Below are 16,159 nucleotides of genomic sequence, written 5' to 3' on the forward strand. Positions count from 1 at the left end.
TTTCGACATCCGAAGAGGCCAGACTTCAGCTGTGTCAAAGAAGCATCTGGCCCGGTAGCATCACCTCACGCAAGCGCCGAGCCATATTCATGACCATTCAGCACCGTCGTTTTGATGCAAATACGTTCTACAGCAGCACCACTTTTCGCAATGGCACCGTCCGGCACAGTTCAGACCGGAATTATATACCAAGCCTTGATACAGAGTACGCGTGACCCCGCTGCCACCCTCCCACCGTGTTGACGTTTGCTGGGTTCAGTCACTCACCCGTCTCGACAGGTAATTGTCACGCGTTCCTCGGCGGTAATGTCGAGGTTGATGTCATTTCCCAACTTGATGCCGCCGCCTACCGCTGGAAGGTGCATGTCATCAAGACAGAGGATGGATTCCGAACCATTGTGCTGAGCGCATCAGCGCCGACGTTGCAGCGGGCTTTCGAGGACCTCCACCGGAAGTCCGCCCAGGCCGTGGGCGAGTACGTTCTTAGGAAAGGGTTTGACCCTTTGCCGGGGAAACCGACCGATGAGAGAGACGGCCCGGAGAGGGACATATCCACACTAGGATTCGCGTCTCCGATGGGCATGAAAGTGGCAAGACACTGTTCGCCAGATTCGCACTTTGAATCCCCCAAGTCCTGGTCGAGCTCCGACTCGGAGGGGGACAGCGACTCGCTCCACATGTCTTCGAGCTGGTCTCCAGATTATTTCGAGGCATACCGACCCCCTGTCATGACCAACGAGCCATTGAGTAGGCATGAAATACTTGCGGGTGGTGGCGCAGATGGATCCTTGCCATCACCGGGTCTGCCGCCTCGTCTGGACGCTGCCCCCCGGCCCCCACGAGGAGTCGTCGGGCCACCACCCAAGGCTCGGCACTGGCCTACGACATTGCGACAGATGGGTGGGACGGCGGAAGGAAACATGGCACATGCATCACCGCCACTGCCACTGCCAGGCATGCTGTGCACCGGTGGCCCGGCGCACAAAGCCACCCCTGTTGTCGATGTGTGGCTTCCGGCACCGGCGCCGACGACCACCACGGCCACGGACACTTGCAAGCCCAGCGCCTTCAAGGCCAGCATCGACGGTGGACGAGGTGTCATGCTTACCATCGACTGGGAGGACCACGGCGAAGCCACGTTTCTGGAGCACTGTGATCTCGAGGCCGAGGCGATCAAAGCCAAGGTGTTGCACCTCCTGGCCACCAGACGACTGGCCTTTGGCAGCTCCTCGGCATCCGCCAGGCCGTCACCCACGGCGGTCGAGAAGGTGAAGGTAAAGCAGATCAAGATGGACGGCAGCCTGTACCATGTCGGGTGCGACATGCAAGATGAGTTGTCCATGCTGCTAGCGTCGGAGCCTGCGGCGCGAGTGATACAGGTGTTCGTCAAGGTCGATGCCTGTGCTTCTCCCGTCAACGAGTAAGAGGATGTAAGGTGGCAGGGAAAGGGGGGTTGTTGACGTCGGCAGCTGGCAAGGTGGATTTGGCGCCTCACGTCGAGTTCGATCTCAAGGGCCGACATGGACGACGGGTATCGAGAAGCTGGCCACCCTAGATTGAACGGTCACATCGGGCACCGGCTGACCGGGGGCCGGGGACCTAACCCATGGTGCGTTGATGATTTGAACTTGTTTGAAAGATTGCATGTCTCGCCAGATGGATACGGCACACGAAGCTACTAATGTAGATTGCTTGCTCACGGAACGGGTTGCCAGCCTCCCGAGCGCAACGCACGGAACAGGCACCCCGTACACTTCATGCTCAGGTGCGAAAGTAACGTTTTATTCGACTCTGCTTCTCGAAAATCCAGTCTCGACGATCTCTACGATTGACAGACGCGCCTGCATTTGGACGCCAAACCGTCTCGCGGCCGCTACCACTATGAATAGTCGTCCAGGACAGATGTCGGCGACAGACTTTGACTGTTCGCTGAAGACGCATGAGCTGGACGAATGAATCACCATGAGTGAAGCCTGGCAATGAGGCATGTACCGGGCACCTGGGATAAGAGTCGAGCAAGTGTTTCGCAGGGACGAGAGATATTTGCAGAGCGTACGGAGTACACGACGAAAGGTACACGACGGATAAGCGTACGAGCACAGCGTTTGGGCTTCAGCGCACAGGGATATGTACTCGACAGAGTTGGATGTACACATATGCGATGGCACATGCATGTCTCGTGTGTTGGGGCCATCGGAGGCGGCACCAGACGCAGGCGGGCTCAGGCGCGTACCGACACTTGCAGGGAGACGGATCGAGGCTCTCTCAACAGAACAGCGGACGTGGACGGAGCTGAGCTGTGGCGTAGCTGAGGCGGCAGAGGGGGGAGAGAGTTTTTGGTTCTGTGATCCATGAGAGGGTTGGGGAAAAGCCAGGATTTGTGTGTTGTGACGGCTCAGGAGGCCCCGCGGGCGCTGCATCTCATCTCGGTCGTGGAACCGGCCGTGAGACAGCATCCAAGGAAGCAGAGACCGAGTTGAGAACGGTGAGAGGACTGTCTTGACGTATGGCGGCGACCTCGGACGGTTGCATCGCGGTTGCGAACGCGCGCCAGAGCGTTGACGTCGGCCAAGTTAGGAGGCAAGAGTCTGAGAGCAGCTCGTGCACCGCACGCCGTACCGCATCCATCTTGCACTGGCGAGGGTATAGGGGCGAAGATGCAATGATGGAAAGCATCGACGTGGCCCCAATACAAGACATGCGACAGGGACGCATAGATACGCACAGTCAGGGCGGAGAGGGGGACATGCGAAGAGCGGAGATGCCAAGAGAGGTCCATTCCGACCGAGCCAACGACGTGCGGAGGCGAGAGGGGCTAGATGCTTGCGGGTGCGAGATACGCACTACTCGCATGTCGCGGTTGTGCTTTGCTGTCCTTTGTGACGAGTTTTGGTTGGGGGAGCAAGGATGGGTGCGCAGCGACGGCAGCCATGGGTCCTGCAGCGGCGATGCACGAGCATCATGGTTTGACGTTGGCGATGGTGAGGGGAAGAAGTGAGGGACGAAGTGAGGCTGACGAGGCTGGGGGGTTATTAATAGGACTCGCCATTCGTAGGCGTGTTTGTATTTATACTTGTTTTTGCGCTTACTTGCAAGGACGTTTGCCTGTAGTTGTGCTTGTGTATGTACCCCGTACATCACTTGCGATATACTCATTCCGTACTCCGTACTGTGCAGGCATTCGATCGCACACCAAGGCAGGCAGAGAGAGAGAGAGAGGCACATACACGCTCGATGCTGCCGCGTGTGTCGTACAGTGCATGGTGTGCCTGCCGCTGTATTCGTGCGCGGTGCATTACTTGGCTGGCGGCAATCGTCTCACGCACTCTTGCGCTGCGACTCCTTTTCCCTTTGCCTTTCCCATCTCCCTAGTGCGGCGAAGGCGTTGGCCGACTGGATGAAACTGTCGTACAGCAAGACTAAAGCAAGCACTGCCATGAGCAAAACCTAGCCAGACCGTGGAGGAACAGAGAAGAGCGGGGGAAGACGCAGCAGCAGCAAAATTGCGGCATGTACTCACCAGCAGGGACGATGACCCAAGGTAGGTTGAAGCCGATGTAATAGACCCAATAGTACAGAAACTCGGGTCGGCTGTGCTCGGTACCGTGAAAGCGGTAGTCGGTCCAGCTCGTCGCATAGTAGAGCGCGACGCCGTAGAGGTGTGCGGTGCAGACGACGGCTTGGCTGACGTGGCGGAAGGGTGAGTCGCCGAGGATGGCGGCGCTGGTGAGCAGGCAGAGAGGACCCCAGACATACTGCGTACGTGCGAGCGGAGAAGAAAAGGCACGGCATTAGCTTTGATGTTGAACGAGCGGACGACAGGGATGAGAAGGGAGGGAGGACGAGGTGCATCCGAGGCATGTATTCGGTGGGGAGGAGAGGGTAAGGGGATGGAAAGGCGCTCACGACAGTAATGGTCTCGATGCAGACGGTGAAGACGTCCGAGGTGAGGTAGCGCGAGTCCGAGAGCGCGTACTCTTTCCAGAGCTGGGCGAGGGCACTCTGCTGGCCGGCAATGTCGGTACGATGGTAAATGTAATACCCTGATGCATGAACCAGCAATCAGTATGGGGGAGACGAGCGACGTCGGCCGAGGAAACGAGCACGTGGGAAGCCTTGAGTCATCATGACGGAACCGACGGCGAGGTCCTTCCCTACCTTCGAAGACGATATGCAAGAAGGCGCCTATCAGGAAGACAGGTGTCAGCTTGACAGAGAACGGCGACGTAGAGAGCGGATGGCCCCGCGCGGAAGAAAGCTCACAGACGGAGAACCAAGCGGCGGCGGCGCAGTCGATGGGACGAGGGCGGAATAATCTCCTCGTCGCTAGGCGGTACACGACGGATGCGATGCTGACGATGACACCGACGAAGACCGGCGCATGGCGCAGACGGGCCGCTTCATCGGCCGCCCAGCCAGGAATCGAGACACCCGGGGGGTAGTACGAATGTTGGGGCTGCCGCTCCATGTTGATCGGTCAGGGAGGGCACCGAACTCGCCGGCGATGGCGTGGCGACGCGACGCGAAAAGGGGTAGCAAGGGTCGTGCGTGCCGTCCTTGAAAAGATCGAGGCCGGAGACGCGGAGACGTAGCGACGAGTTCCGATTCGGATGCCCGGACGACGACGAGATGAGGACGGAATCCCCGAGGAAAGCAAGGAAGAAGCTGAACGGATCAGGCACGGGACGGCGGCGCGTGGCGGCGGCGCGGCCGGAGGTGTCGTTTGTGTGCGGCCCATTCCCACCCCCGCAGTGGAGCCGGGCTCGGTGCTGATGGTGACAAATTGAGACATTCTGCTCCGGACATGTAATTCCAACGCAATTACCAACACCGTTCGGAGTTCACCCGTCGCATCTTGTGCATACCCCTAGAAATACGCTGCACAAAGAGCAGAGGATATGTTTCACCGTAAAGCTTCCGATAGCCGAATCCTGTCTCGGCCTACATCGACAGACCAACCCATTCTCTGCTGGCTCAGCGTCGGATTCAGTCTCGCTGTCGAGAATCGCTGTCGAGGCCGGAGACGAGTCTGCATCGACAGACGCTCCGTGAAAACTCACAACATGCTTCCATTACGTACCATGATGACCATCTCTCCTCATCTGCCTCCTCAATCATCCGAGCTGGCCGCCGATGACAGAAAGGCAGGCGACGACGTTGCCCAGCCTAGGCATCACTCATGACACGAAGCAGCTCAAACGACGTCTCGACGTTTTTGATTGTCCCCTGACATCCTCCGCCGTCTCGGGGCGTAGTCATTATACTATGCATTATCCACTTCAATTTGGAAGCGAGCCGGGGTGCCACCCACTCCATCCGATCATTGCCATCGCCGCTGCCGTCGTGTCGCTGTCGCGTCGCGCTTGGATGTGCATGGTGCTGCGAGACAAAAGGTCCGTGGATGAACGGGAAGCAGCCATACCTGCAAAGGCGGCGACAGCGAAACAGCAGCTCCGCCAGAAACAATATCGCTTCGAAATGCTGCTCCAGCTGGCGTCCAAAGAATTTATACATCTATCGGTGTGTATACAGCCGGTGGCCGATAAGGCCTTTCGACGCGGCAGGCCCGGCAATCACGCTCGGGGAAAATACCGCTCACCATCCATGTTTTTAGTATGTCGTGCGAGGCCAGCGCCTCGACCTGCTCATGTGGTATTCGCTGCATCGTCCGCCGTTTCCTCCGACAGGAAGGCGACCTTGCAGAGCGGGCAGCTATCGTGCCTCTTCGTGAACCAGCGCAGCAGGCATTCGGCGTGAAAGATGTGATCGCACGGCAAGCGCCGAACCAAATCTTGATCTTGCAGAGTCTCTATGCAAATGACGCTGGAAAGCAGGTCAGCCGAGGCCCCAGTCAGGCGAGGGGTTCCGGTCTTCTTCGGGAGCTCACCAGACCAGATAGCTGCTGTACGTCGTCTTGGACGCTTGCTCCGTCTTCTCCTTCCACTGCTTGTACGTCTGACTCTCGGCCACTTCGTCGAGGCGGGATGGGCTGAAGCGACTTTGTGCCGCCTCCACATCCGTCGTCCGGGCGTTGCGGTGCGACGCATCGAGCCGCTTCGTACCGTACCTGGAGATCGCATCAGCGGTGCGCCCTGCACAGGCAAGAGAAGCAAGCCGTGGCAGTGGGAGAGCCGTCGAGGGGGCGGGTGGTGCCTACCAACAGATGAAGAAGGACAGGACGAGGATGAGCAAGATGCTTCCGAGGACGACGGGAAGAACGTAGACCGGCTCGTTGGCCGACGCGGCCGAGTCTGTACTTGTCGTGTTCAGATCCGTCATCTCGTACTTCCAAACCCTGCGGAGGCGCAGACGGACGGCATCTAGGCTTGCAGAACCAAGAGTCGGCTTCCAGACGACGACGACGACGACTGACGATCAAGTTGGATGTAGGCGGTTGGTTGACGGGTAGGTGTATGCACAATACATGCACAATAGCAACGAACAAGACGGGCCCTGGTGAGACAGACATGCGGTGGCGCCATTGGGCGTCGACAGCTCAATGCAGGCAGAGGGCTCCTGAGGTGCTAGGACCACGCTTTCTTCAGCCACCGACCATGGAACAGGGCCCAGGCGGACACCAGCCCATGTGAGTTTGCACCGTCCACCAGCTCGGCTACCGGCCTGGCCGCATCACCCTCGATCCGTAGCTGCTCCGATGGAGCGAAGCGAAAGGCCGAACGAGATGCTGCATGAAAATCGCCACCGGTTGTAGCTAGATGGCGCGCATATCATGGCAGCCACGCCGGCTTGCCATCCGCTGGATTCAGACCCGTGCTTCGCAAAACCGAATCACCCGTATGCGTCATGTAGCTTTTCCATGTACATCGCACGAACATGCCGCCGTTGCTCCTTTGCGGCTGTTGAGTTGCGGAATAAGCCTAATGGGCATAAGAAATCGTCCATGCCACTGCCAAACCGTGACAAGCTTCCTCCGTCGTCGCATCGAGCGAGCAACGCAGGCTCCGGGAAGGGTATAGCTCGGCGAATGCTCTGCGATGATTGATCGACGACTTTCTATTTGTGGATGCTGAGCCGTTGATATTCCAGTTAGTCGTTGCGCCACAACTCTGCGAGGAATGGATGGATGCTCGCAGCCATGTCTCGGTCCTCGCGTCGACGGGCCAACGCTTTGCGTTCTGGTATAAAAGGCCAGCGTCGACTCCCTGCGTGAAGGAGGATTGGGAAGTCCTGCTCACGGACTCATGCATAGGGACCATTGTCATGCCATCACTACTGAGCAGGTCAACCTGATCGGACCAGTCATTCGGCTCACCCAATGGAAGGAAGCCTTTTCCTTCACCTACTGCCAAGGCTGCGTTCTGCGGCACCGTTGCACGCACCAGGGCAGAGCACCAGCCCCCCGAGCACTGCACCATGGCAGGGAGATGGGCGCGTGTGCAAATGCTCGACGTGGTGCACTGCCATGTGCCCGTCATCGATACCGAGGGAAGCATGTTGTCGTGGTAACGTGACGTGACGTGTCGTGTCGGTTGTGACGTGACGTTCCACGGCAAGCCGCTGAACGCATGGTACAAGCGTTTGGGGCGCTGCGAGTGAGGCGGAGCTGCTGCATGCAATACTCGCCGGGCCCCGCGGCCGCGACCGGATCATCGGCCGGATCAGCGGGTCGTCGAGCGGGACTGGACGGAGCACGCAGCTGACGCGGCCCCTTGGACTCGGCCGCCGTGGCAACGGAGTCGTCGGAGAAAGGAGGATGAAAAAAAGAACAGCAGGCTGTGTGGCCACGACCGATCGAACACGATGACAAAGGAAGTTGTCGCCATTCAAACGTGTCGACAGCCACCAGGCAAGCAGCACCTGCTGCGCACCGACCCGCCTATCATCCTGCGTACCTTCCCTGCATACCTTCCTGCGTGCATGGTACTGCACACGTACTTGACCTTTCTACTTCCTACGTACCTTCCTACCTGCGTTCCTCCCAACAGAACTCGCTCGCGCTTGCTAGTCGTCGAATCGTGAACTTACTTACCTGTACACCGTCGATCCGTGAACTCACTTTACCTGTACAGGCGCAGATTTACTTGTCGGTGTACGGAGTACGGAGTACAGGTACTAAAGCGATGTACTTAGTTGCAAGTACTTACTGTACGGTAGTACTGACCTGTCGGTACTTACTTGCAATATTCGCCCTCTTACGGGAACTCCGCATCCCACTCCGCCTGCATCGAGTGACAAAAGATAAGCGAACATGGTCCCACTCCCCACAAATTGCCATCTCGATCCGGCTTGGCATTTCGCCGTCCTCGGAGGTCATGTGACTTGCGTCGAGAGGTTCGACCAATCGTCGCCCGGCAAAACGGCCGATGCTCCGAAAGTGGCATCGCCAATCGCTACAGGGCACCTATCAGAAGTTCGTCGTCACTCGCTAGCTTCCGATCCGGCGACCGATATCCTCTCTCGACCTGACGAGGCGCCCCTCCTCGCCGGTGCAGCTCTTCGCCATCGCATGTGAATATTAGGGAAACTCGGCCAAACACGAGGAGGCGTCTTCCTCCTCATCGGAGACTGAAGCAGCCGGGCAAGGCCAACATTCGACGCTGCAAGGCGCCTACCAGCATGCGCCGCAACAGAGTAGGTCACGGACTGACGACCGTTTTTCCATCGAGTCTTGACCCAAAATGCACAAACTATTGACTATTGCATGTCCGTTTACACGCGAGCCAACGGCCAGTAGGTACATGCATGGGCAAGTGTAACAGAATGCGTGAACGAATCACCATATACAGCGCGAGTACGTGCCATGTACATGTGGCATGGACAAGGGACGGAAATCTCGCAAGTAGTTGTAGGTACCCAGTAGGTACAGCGAGCATTCGTGCCAAGTGCCGACTAGTACGCTGTACCGTACTGCTGTACCTTGGCCTTGACAGGTGCTCAGGGTCACCGAGGGGGGGGGGGGGGGGGGCCTGGGTGGCCTGACAAACTGGTTACTTCGGGCGGCATCGGCGGGGGCAGCTCCCGGATCTCGCCGCCCATCACGAGAGGGCAGGACGAGGACCGGGTATTAAACGCGGCCAAGGCGAGAGGATGCTGACGGTTGCACATCCACAACAAATCAACGACAAACAAACCACTACAGCACCACTTTGATCAAGCAAAGAAACAAAACAACAAGCAAAGTAACCAAGAGATCCAACCACCCAATTCAGTATCATGAACAGCATCTTTTGGAAAAAAGCTACCGATCGCTCGGGACAGCCAGCCCATCGGGATCGCCAGCTGCACCCTCAACCGTGCACGCAATTGGCCATGTCTTGCACCGACGCCTGGCAACCAGCGCCATGTCGGCGTCAGAGCTTCAGCTTGGAAGACTTCAAGCACATGCTGCACACTCCTCTTACCTGCAACGTCAAGGCAGGACCAGGCTTCACCGAAAAGTTTGCGCCCGCCAAGGACGGGGACTAAGGCAGCCGTTTACCGATGCATCGTGACGGGAGGAATGGCGGCGTTGAGGCGTCAACGATTGACTGACTGCCCTTGCCCTCTTCGACGATGCACGACGGGAGCAAGGGCGACGCGGGGCTCCGTGTTGGGAAACCGGTGGAAGCAGACGCATGGGAGGCGGAGGCAAAGCTAAAAAGAGCGACAAAACCAAAACCAAAACCGAAGAGACGGGACGAGCAAACGCCGTCGAGGCCGTGGGCGTTGGACTAGCATCGTCCATCGCCGTTACCACAATCGCCGGGACGCAGTAGCACGAACGTTGTTTCTCGCAGCGTCATGCATCCTACGATCGATGGAAGGGGGAAAAGAGGGAAGAGGGAAAGGAGGGAAGGGGGGCGGCGACGGAGAGGAATGTTGGAGGAGCGAGGTGAATTGGCAAATGTGACGATGTGACAGAATGATAATGTCATGGTTGTAGCGTGATACCCCTGCGCCTGCGAAAAGGCAGTGTAATAAAGAATGACATCATCGCACGGGCGGTTCGTCTTTCCCGCATCGCAACTTCTTCGCTCCGACTTCCGTGCCGACGTACTTGCCGTTTCCCACTTCCCACCTTTGCACCTTCCACGTCCCAGTGTCAAATAAAAAAAACTAACACCAAACAGGCGAAAAGGGAAAAGTAAAGCCAAAAAAAAAAGAAAAGGATGGAACGGCGTCTGGTGGCTTTGGGCTTGGGGACCAAAGCTGTCCTCCTCCACGACGCCGTCTCACGATCTTGCCCTGATGGAGAGTCAATCAACGAGAGTAGTTCAGCCGCCGCCACCTACCCGACAGCCCGGCTCTTCGCCCCAGGTCCTACGCCTCAGGTCCTACGCCTCGCCATCGGGGTTTCCGGCGCCGGCGCCGTCGACGGCTTCGAGGACCGGTGCAACCGACTGCCACGAGCACGAGCTAGAGCAAAGCTTCGTCCCCACCACCGGCTTCCCCAAGCAGCCCGCTCCGCGGTGCTGGGAAAAGGTTACGTCGGTAGGTTGCCCTCTCCCCGACGCCGTCAAAGGCAAAATGCGCTTCTCTCGGCGGCCGACCCCACAGGGCACGGAATCGTGGCATCGACGTTGACTCGTCGAGACCCGGATGACGCTCGAGGCTGAGTCGACGCCTGGCGGGGGCCCCGTCTCCTCCTCGACCGGACGCGGTTGGCCAGCGACAGCCACCGACACGGAGGGCATGGACAGAGCGGCGAGGCGAGAGCCGGCTGACAGCCCGCCAAACTCTCCTCTCGATCCGTTGCCCACCCTACGTACGCTCAGCTCGACCGACGCCGACGGCTACCCCATACGAACGAGTCACGGTAACCTCCCAGCAGGAACGGTGGAACCTGGGGAACCCCCCGACCCGCCCCCCCCCTCCCTCCCCGGCAGTCGGCTGCCCTGCCTTCTGACATCACTTCTGACAGACCGGTTTCTCGGGCTCGGCCTTGTGCCACGCTCCTTGGTCGCCGAGTGTGTACCTTTGAGGCTTTGAGCCTCGGCACGGTGTGGCTCACGACTTGACCGGTGGCACGACCACTCGGTGACGACTACGCCGAACCTTACCAAACGTTACATGTGGCCAGCCGTTCCGTTCCCTTGGATATCACCACCATGAACCTTGAACTGCGAGCTCAGGGAGCTATGACGAATGTGAAGCAAAAATCTATGCCACCACATCCTGCACCGAGACGTCGTCCGTACATAAAAGGCTTGCCGCTCCCAATTGCATGGCCATGCCATATCCATAATCATCCAGTCATCCAAACCAACACATCCCAATCCCACCTATCCTCTCCAATCCCATCACATCCCATCACAACACAACACAACACATCGTATATATCAGTTCTCCCATCAACAAGACCTTCAGACAAACCATCAGCGACAGCAGACACAAGCACAAACAGACCGTCGCCAACCCACCCGTCCTTCCTTCACTCTCCTTCCGTCAAACCAACTTCAGCTCCAGCCGAGCAGCAGAAGGAGATGGGTCTAGACTGGAAGACGGAGCCCGCCATGAACTGGTGGGACAGCGACCTCACCCCAGACTCCGGTCAGGTACGTGTCATGCGGCCCGTGGAAGGGATGCAAAGACGACGCAACGGTTGGCGCTGACAAGGGTCCACGAGCAGATGGTTTATGACTCGCCCGAGGACACGTTCCCAAGGACGCCGAACCCAGCACTCGCCAGTGCGCAGGCACTTCTTCCGCCCTTCATCTTTGAAGGTCAGGACATGTCCATGTCTTGGCAGAGCACCGAGGCCCAGGGGGAGTGCCCCCCTTCTGCCGTCGTCTCCCTCGACGCGGCTCAGGTCAATCTCTCCGCCAGCCAGCACTACAGCCTCGTGACGAGGACGGAGCCTTCGGCCGACATGCCCATGGCCTTCTTCCAGCAACCGGCCCATCCCTTCTACGGCTCCGTCCAACAGCAAGGAGGCGAGGACGCCTACTGGCCAGCCGGACCCGACGCCCACGGCAAGCACGACCGAAGGCACGGCGCCGGCCTGCGACACATGGTCCATTCGCCCGCCGCGGACGCCTCGACCGATTCGGAGAGCAATCGCAGCCAGCACTCCCACCGGAGCCCGTCGCCCCGGTCCATGATTGGCAACTCGCACGACTCCATCACCAAGCGCAAGGGTCGTTCCCGCAGCTGCCACAACCAGATTGAGAAGAACTACAGGATGCGACTGAACGACCACTTTGTGCGCCTCATCGCCGTCCTGCAGACCATGGTGCCCAAGGATGACGAGTTCGCCACCTCGCGCGCCCCAAGCAAGGGTGCTGTCCTGAACCTCGCCACCCAGAAGCTCCTCGAGATGGCGTCGGAGAACCGCGAACTGGTCAAGGAGGTGGCGAGGCTCGAATCTCTCGTCCCCGCGATTAAGAAGGAATCAAGTTGAGAAGGCCGAGAATGGAGCGCATTTTTGGCACATTTTTTGGGGTATAAAAGAGAGGAACTCAGCGTCATATATTTTTCGGAACCATGGAAGATTGATTGTATACATCCGACAGCCTGAAGGGTAGAGGGACGGTGGGGGGGGAGCAAAATTGGCGAGGACAAGTCGGGCAAGATTGAACTACGTTATACCCAGATCATAGCATTGTTTGACCAGACGCAAGGCGTTGTGCAGTGCGAATTCAAATGCGATACAAGAAGTGTGCGAGTTTCACACACAAATGTCATGGTTCTCGTTTCCGTCGTGAAGAGTTGAAGTCAATCCTTGCGGTGTCTATATACTTTCTTACCGTATCGTTACGAAGAGCAGACGGCTCGTGAATGCGTGAACGCCTGAATGGGTGAATGGTCAAATCTCTCCCCCGTATACCTTCCGAAACTCCCTTCAAACTCCATCACGGCTCACTGCGTGGTTGATCCAACCTTCACTTGAGTCGCAGCTAATTGCTGGAGGAGGCTGGCGACCAGGCGGCTGACGGCACCGTCTGGGCCCAACAGGTCCGTTACCTTCTTCTGGTCCTCGGCCGACAGGGATGTGAGTTTGAGGCCTTTGAGAATACGACCGAAGAGACCGTTGTCGCCTAGAAGGCCGCTCAACAGCAGTTTGTCGGCGTCGTCGTATGTCGTGATTTTCGGGTTCTTGAGGAGACGGCTGAGAAGGCCGCCGTCGCCGAAGAGCAGGCTAAGCTGTTGCTTCTCTCCTACGCCGAGATCGGTCGGGTCGAGCTGGGCGACGAGACCGGACAAGACGCCTCCCTTGCCGACCGCCTTCTTGATCGCTTCCTTGACCTGTTTCGTGAGACTCGAAAGGCTTTTGGTGAGCGACTTGAGGAGTTTGTCGACGGCACCAGTGCCTTTCTCGAGGCCGTCCAACTGGCTCACGTCCTTGAGCCCGACATCGCTGAGCACCTTCTTCAGGTCGACGGCACCGAGGGCTTGGGTCAGGGTGTTTCCCAAGTTGAGAGTGCCCGGCGTCCGAGCCTTGAGCTGCTTCTGATGATGGAAAGTCAGAAATCTCCGCCCGATTCAGCAGTCGAGGAACGCTTCTTACCTCGAGTGGCGCAGCCACGGCGAGAGCTGCGAGGAATGGAATATAGAACTTCATGTTGGAAGGAGTGATCTGAAAGCAAAAGGATGGACAAGGTAAAGACCGGCAGAGGAAGGCGCCTTCACGAACGTCGACGGTGCAGGGGCAAGGGGGGCGAAGATGTGCGAGATCAGGCGGCAGTTGAGAGCCGGGTCGACTCCTGTCTCTTATACATCGTCTCGTTTGGGGGGACTTGCTGATCGGCGCTGTTTACGAGCGCAAGCACGTGGTTGGGAGAGCCGGGAGGCATTGTGTAAGTCTACTCGCAGCTGTACAGGTACACACACCTTGCGTGCGTACGAGTGCATGCATGTCTCACGCACAAACGGCGACAAGTATGCAGGACATCATAATGAAGGCTCCTGCAACCGGCGGCGGGAGACTTTCGTGACGACTGACATTGGGGCCATTCCCGGCCATGCCGCTGGTCACTCACTGTTCGCCCCCGACACGTGAGCCTTGGACACCTTGAACGCGTTTCCTGAAGGCTCAGCAAGGAGTCGCGCCAAGATATGGTTGGATCCGACAGGAATTTGCCATTTTGACGGCGACGCATTCTTCTCCGCCGTCCGTCTCATGGGATTGGACGACTGAAGGTGTCCATGTTCGGGGGGGTGCGCCGTCGGTAGTTATCGTCCAACGGCGGTGGTCCATTCGCGGGCGGCGCCCTCTAGTGCGGTCTCCCTTCATTCCTATGGCCGGCGAGCAGCTTGAGAGAGGCACAAGAGGGAGGGGGACTTGGTGAAGAGTCTCGGATTTCCCATCGCCAGTGCGGGCGAGACGAGCATCAGGGGCCCTCGGGGCTTCTTGTGGACAGGCGTCGTCCAAGTTTGGATGCATGGCGCCGGCGTCTATTTTTAAATCAAACAACAATAATAATACCAATAGTTTTGTCGGTACTAGTATTTAGTATTTTCACTCGACTCCCTTTGCTGTTCGCGACGCCCAGCCGATACTGCCGCTAGACGGACTGTTGGGACAGATGGCCGAATCATCGACTGGGCCGGATGGGCGGTAGGGACAGGTGGTCGGTCAAGACAGGTGGTCGGTCGGGACAGACGCAATGCTGATTGATTTTGACGGCACGTGTAAGGACAGGACAGACGACGGCCGCCAGTCTGGTATGCGTTTTCCGGCAAAACTCGATGCAGCAATTGTGGTGACGTGGGGTGAGATGCGGGAAGGCTCCGCTCCAACGCCAAGAGTCGTTGATTCTCGCATGGGTGGACGCGACAGGTGCTCGCAGTCCATGCTGTTATAATCAGGGGGCGAGCCTGTGGTTTTCGTGGCATTCTGCATTCCATCGACGTGTGCCAACGTCACCCGGCATTTGTTATTGGACATGGTGCCGTTTGGGAAAGACCTGCCAATGGCGCCATCAGGGACGATCGGAAAATAATACCATGTTGTCCATTGCAGAAGAGGTCATCATCATCATTGCATGGGTGTATCGAGGGAAATAGATGCGAGAGGAGAATGCACGATGACAGACCGAGCGACCTATTCCGTGCTTTACTTGTTCCTCTCCGGAGTAACACTTGTTCCTTTGCGTGTATGCAGTCTGTACTGTAATTATTACCCCTCGACAGCCATATGAGGACAGACCAGTATGTACTTGTGCTCCGTACATGTACTTACATGTAGATGTAGATGCACGGGGTACGGAGTACAACGTACTTACGGAGTACAGTACTCCGTACACCTACTTACTTACAGGTAATGTAATACATGTCATATTAACGAACGGGTCAGTGCGCCTGGCCAAGGTTTCGTAGGAATTCGGGACGATCGCATACGAGAGACGGGAATAAGCAAACACAAAAATGTACATTTAGGTACATGCAGTGCTATACAGTACAGAGAACTGCCCAAGCCAATATACTAATAACTGTACGTTCCGTACGGAGTACTCCGTAAGTACATGTACTCCATTAGTACTTATGTACGTACTGTAGGTAGGTGTACAGTACATGTGCCGAGTACAAGAAGCCAATACGGAGCACATGTAATTCTCCGTGCTCCGTACGGAGTAGTTGCACGTGAAATGCATGTACCTACTCCGTACAAAATCAATAATAATAAGTGCTTACTTGTTGTAGGTCATGCCCTAGGTGCACAAGTATACTTGATGCTTAAACTGTGTACAAGACTCCTTTGTCCGAGAAGCATGTCCTAATCTGCATTTGCGGAGGGATAATTACCGGAGTACATGTACGAGAAATCGCAATGTACTGTCCTGCTGTAAGTACTTCCTGGAACAAGCACCACCTCGCTGGAGCAGGCAAGCACTTCGAGGTTGCGTCGGCGATGCGTCGCTGGTGCTGCAAAAGGCATCGTCACCTGACCGACAAGATGCCCATGGTCACGTGAGGATTCATTTTGTTCCATGGTGCTACGCCGTTATCGACTATAATGTAGGTACATAGGTACCTCTTCGAACCAAGTATTAAGTATTATTATTTATTAATATTATAGCAAATGCAACATTGGGACGTACGAGAACACACTTGCGAGTGCGTTGTGCTTCCTCCGTAATATTCCGTATCGTACTTGGATTTTTGGCTTGGTACGTATTACATGGTACTGGGATGAATGGTTCGTCAGCACATGCACTCCGTAATTACAAGACTGTGCAAAGACATGTGCCCAACCATAATCTCGGAGTGTTCCGTACAA

General features: G+C 57.1%; 5 protein-coding genes across 5 annotated transcripts; 2 read left to right on the forward strand and 3 right to left on the reverse strand.

Moving 5' to 3' along the window:
- Window positions 1–150: 150 nt before the first annotated feature.
- Window positions 151–1,424, forward strand: DCS_02929 (uncharacterized protein; the record flags this gene model as incomplete). Its single annotated transcript, XM_040800254.1, has 2 exons — window positions 151–205; window positions 280–1,424. The coding sequence occupies 2 exons, from the start codon at window positions 151–153 to the stop codon at window positions 1,422–1,424; spliced, it is 1,200 nt and encodes a 399-aa protein (XP_040661137.1).
- Window positions 1,425–2,727: 1,303 nt separating this feature from the next.
- Window positions 2,728–4,468, reverse strand: DCS_02930 (uncharacterized protein; the record flags this gene model as incomplete). Its single annotated transcript, XM_040800255.1, has 6 exons — window positions 2,728–3,021; window positions 3,228–3,237; window positions 3,327–3,393; window positions 3,521–3,755; window positions 3,907–4,043; window positions 4,159–4,468. 6 exons carry the CDS (start codon window positions 4,466–4,468, stop codon window positions 2,728–2,730), a joined length of 1,053 nt encoding a protein of 350 aa, XP_040661138.1.
- A 1,177-nt stretch (window positions 4,469–5,645) lies between these two features.
- On the reverse strand, window positions 5,646–7,454 carry DCS_02931 (uncharacterized protein; the record flags this gene model as incomplete). The annotated part of the gene is made up of 5 exons (XM_040800256.1): window positions 5,646–5,823; window positions 5,888–6,067; window positions 6,158–6,368; window positions 6,554–6,712; window positions 6,917–7,454. 5 exons carry the CDS (start codon window positions 7,452–7,454, stop codon window positions 5,646–5,648), a joined length of 1,266 nt encoding a protein of 421 aa, XP_040661139.1.
- Window positions 7,455–11,048: 3,594 nt separating this feature from the next.
- Window positions 11,049–12,340, forward strand: DCS_02932 (uncharacterized protein; the record flags this gene model as incomplete). Its single annotated transcript, XM_040800257.1, has 2 exons — window positions 11,049–11,495; window positions 11,570–12,340. The coding sequence occupies 2 exons, from the start codon at window positions 11,049–11,051 to the stop codon at window positions 12,338–12,340; spliced, it is 1,218 nt and encodes a 405-aa protein (XP_040661140.1).
- A 458-nt stretch (window positions 12,341–12,798) lies between these two features.
- Window positions 12,799–13,501, reverse strand: DCS_02933 (uncharacterized protein; the record flags this gene model as incomplete). The annotated part of the gene is made up of 2 exons (XM_040800258.1): window positions 12,799–13,389; window positions 13,448–13,501. 2 exons carry the CDS (start codon window positions 13,499–13,501, stop codon window positions 12,799–12,801), a joined length of 645 nt encoding a protein of 214 aa, XP_040661141.1.
- Window positions 13,502–16,159: the final 2,658 nt, after the last annotated feature.

This window comes from Drechmeria coniospora, chromosome 01, assembly GCF_001625195.1.
Source record: "Drechmeria coniospora strain ARSEF 6962 chromosome 01, whole genome shotgun sequence".
Lineage (NCBI taxonomy): Eukaryota > Fungi > Ascomycota > Sordariomycetes > Hypocreales > Ophiocordycipitaceae > Drechmeria > Drechmeria coniospora.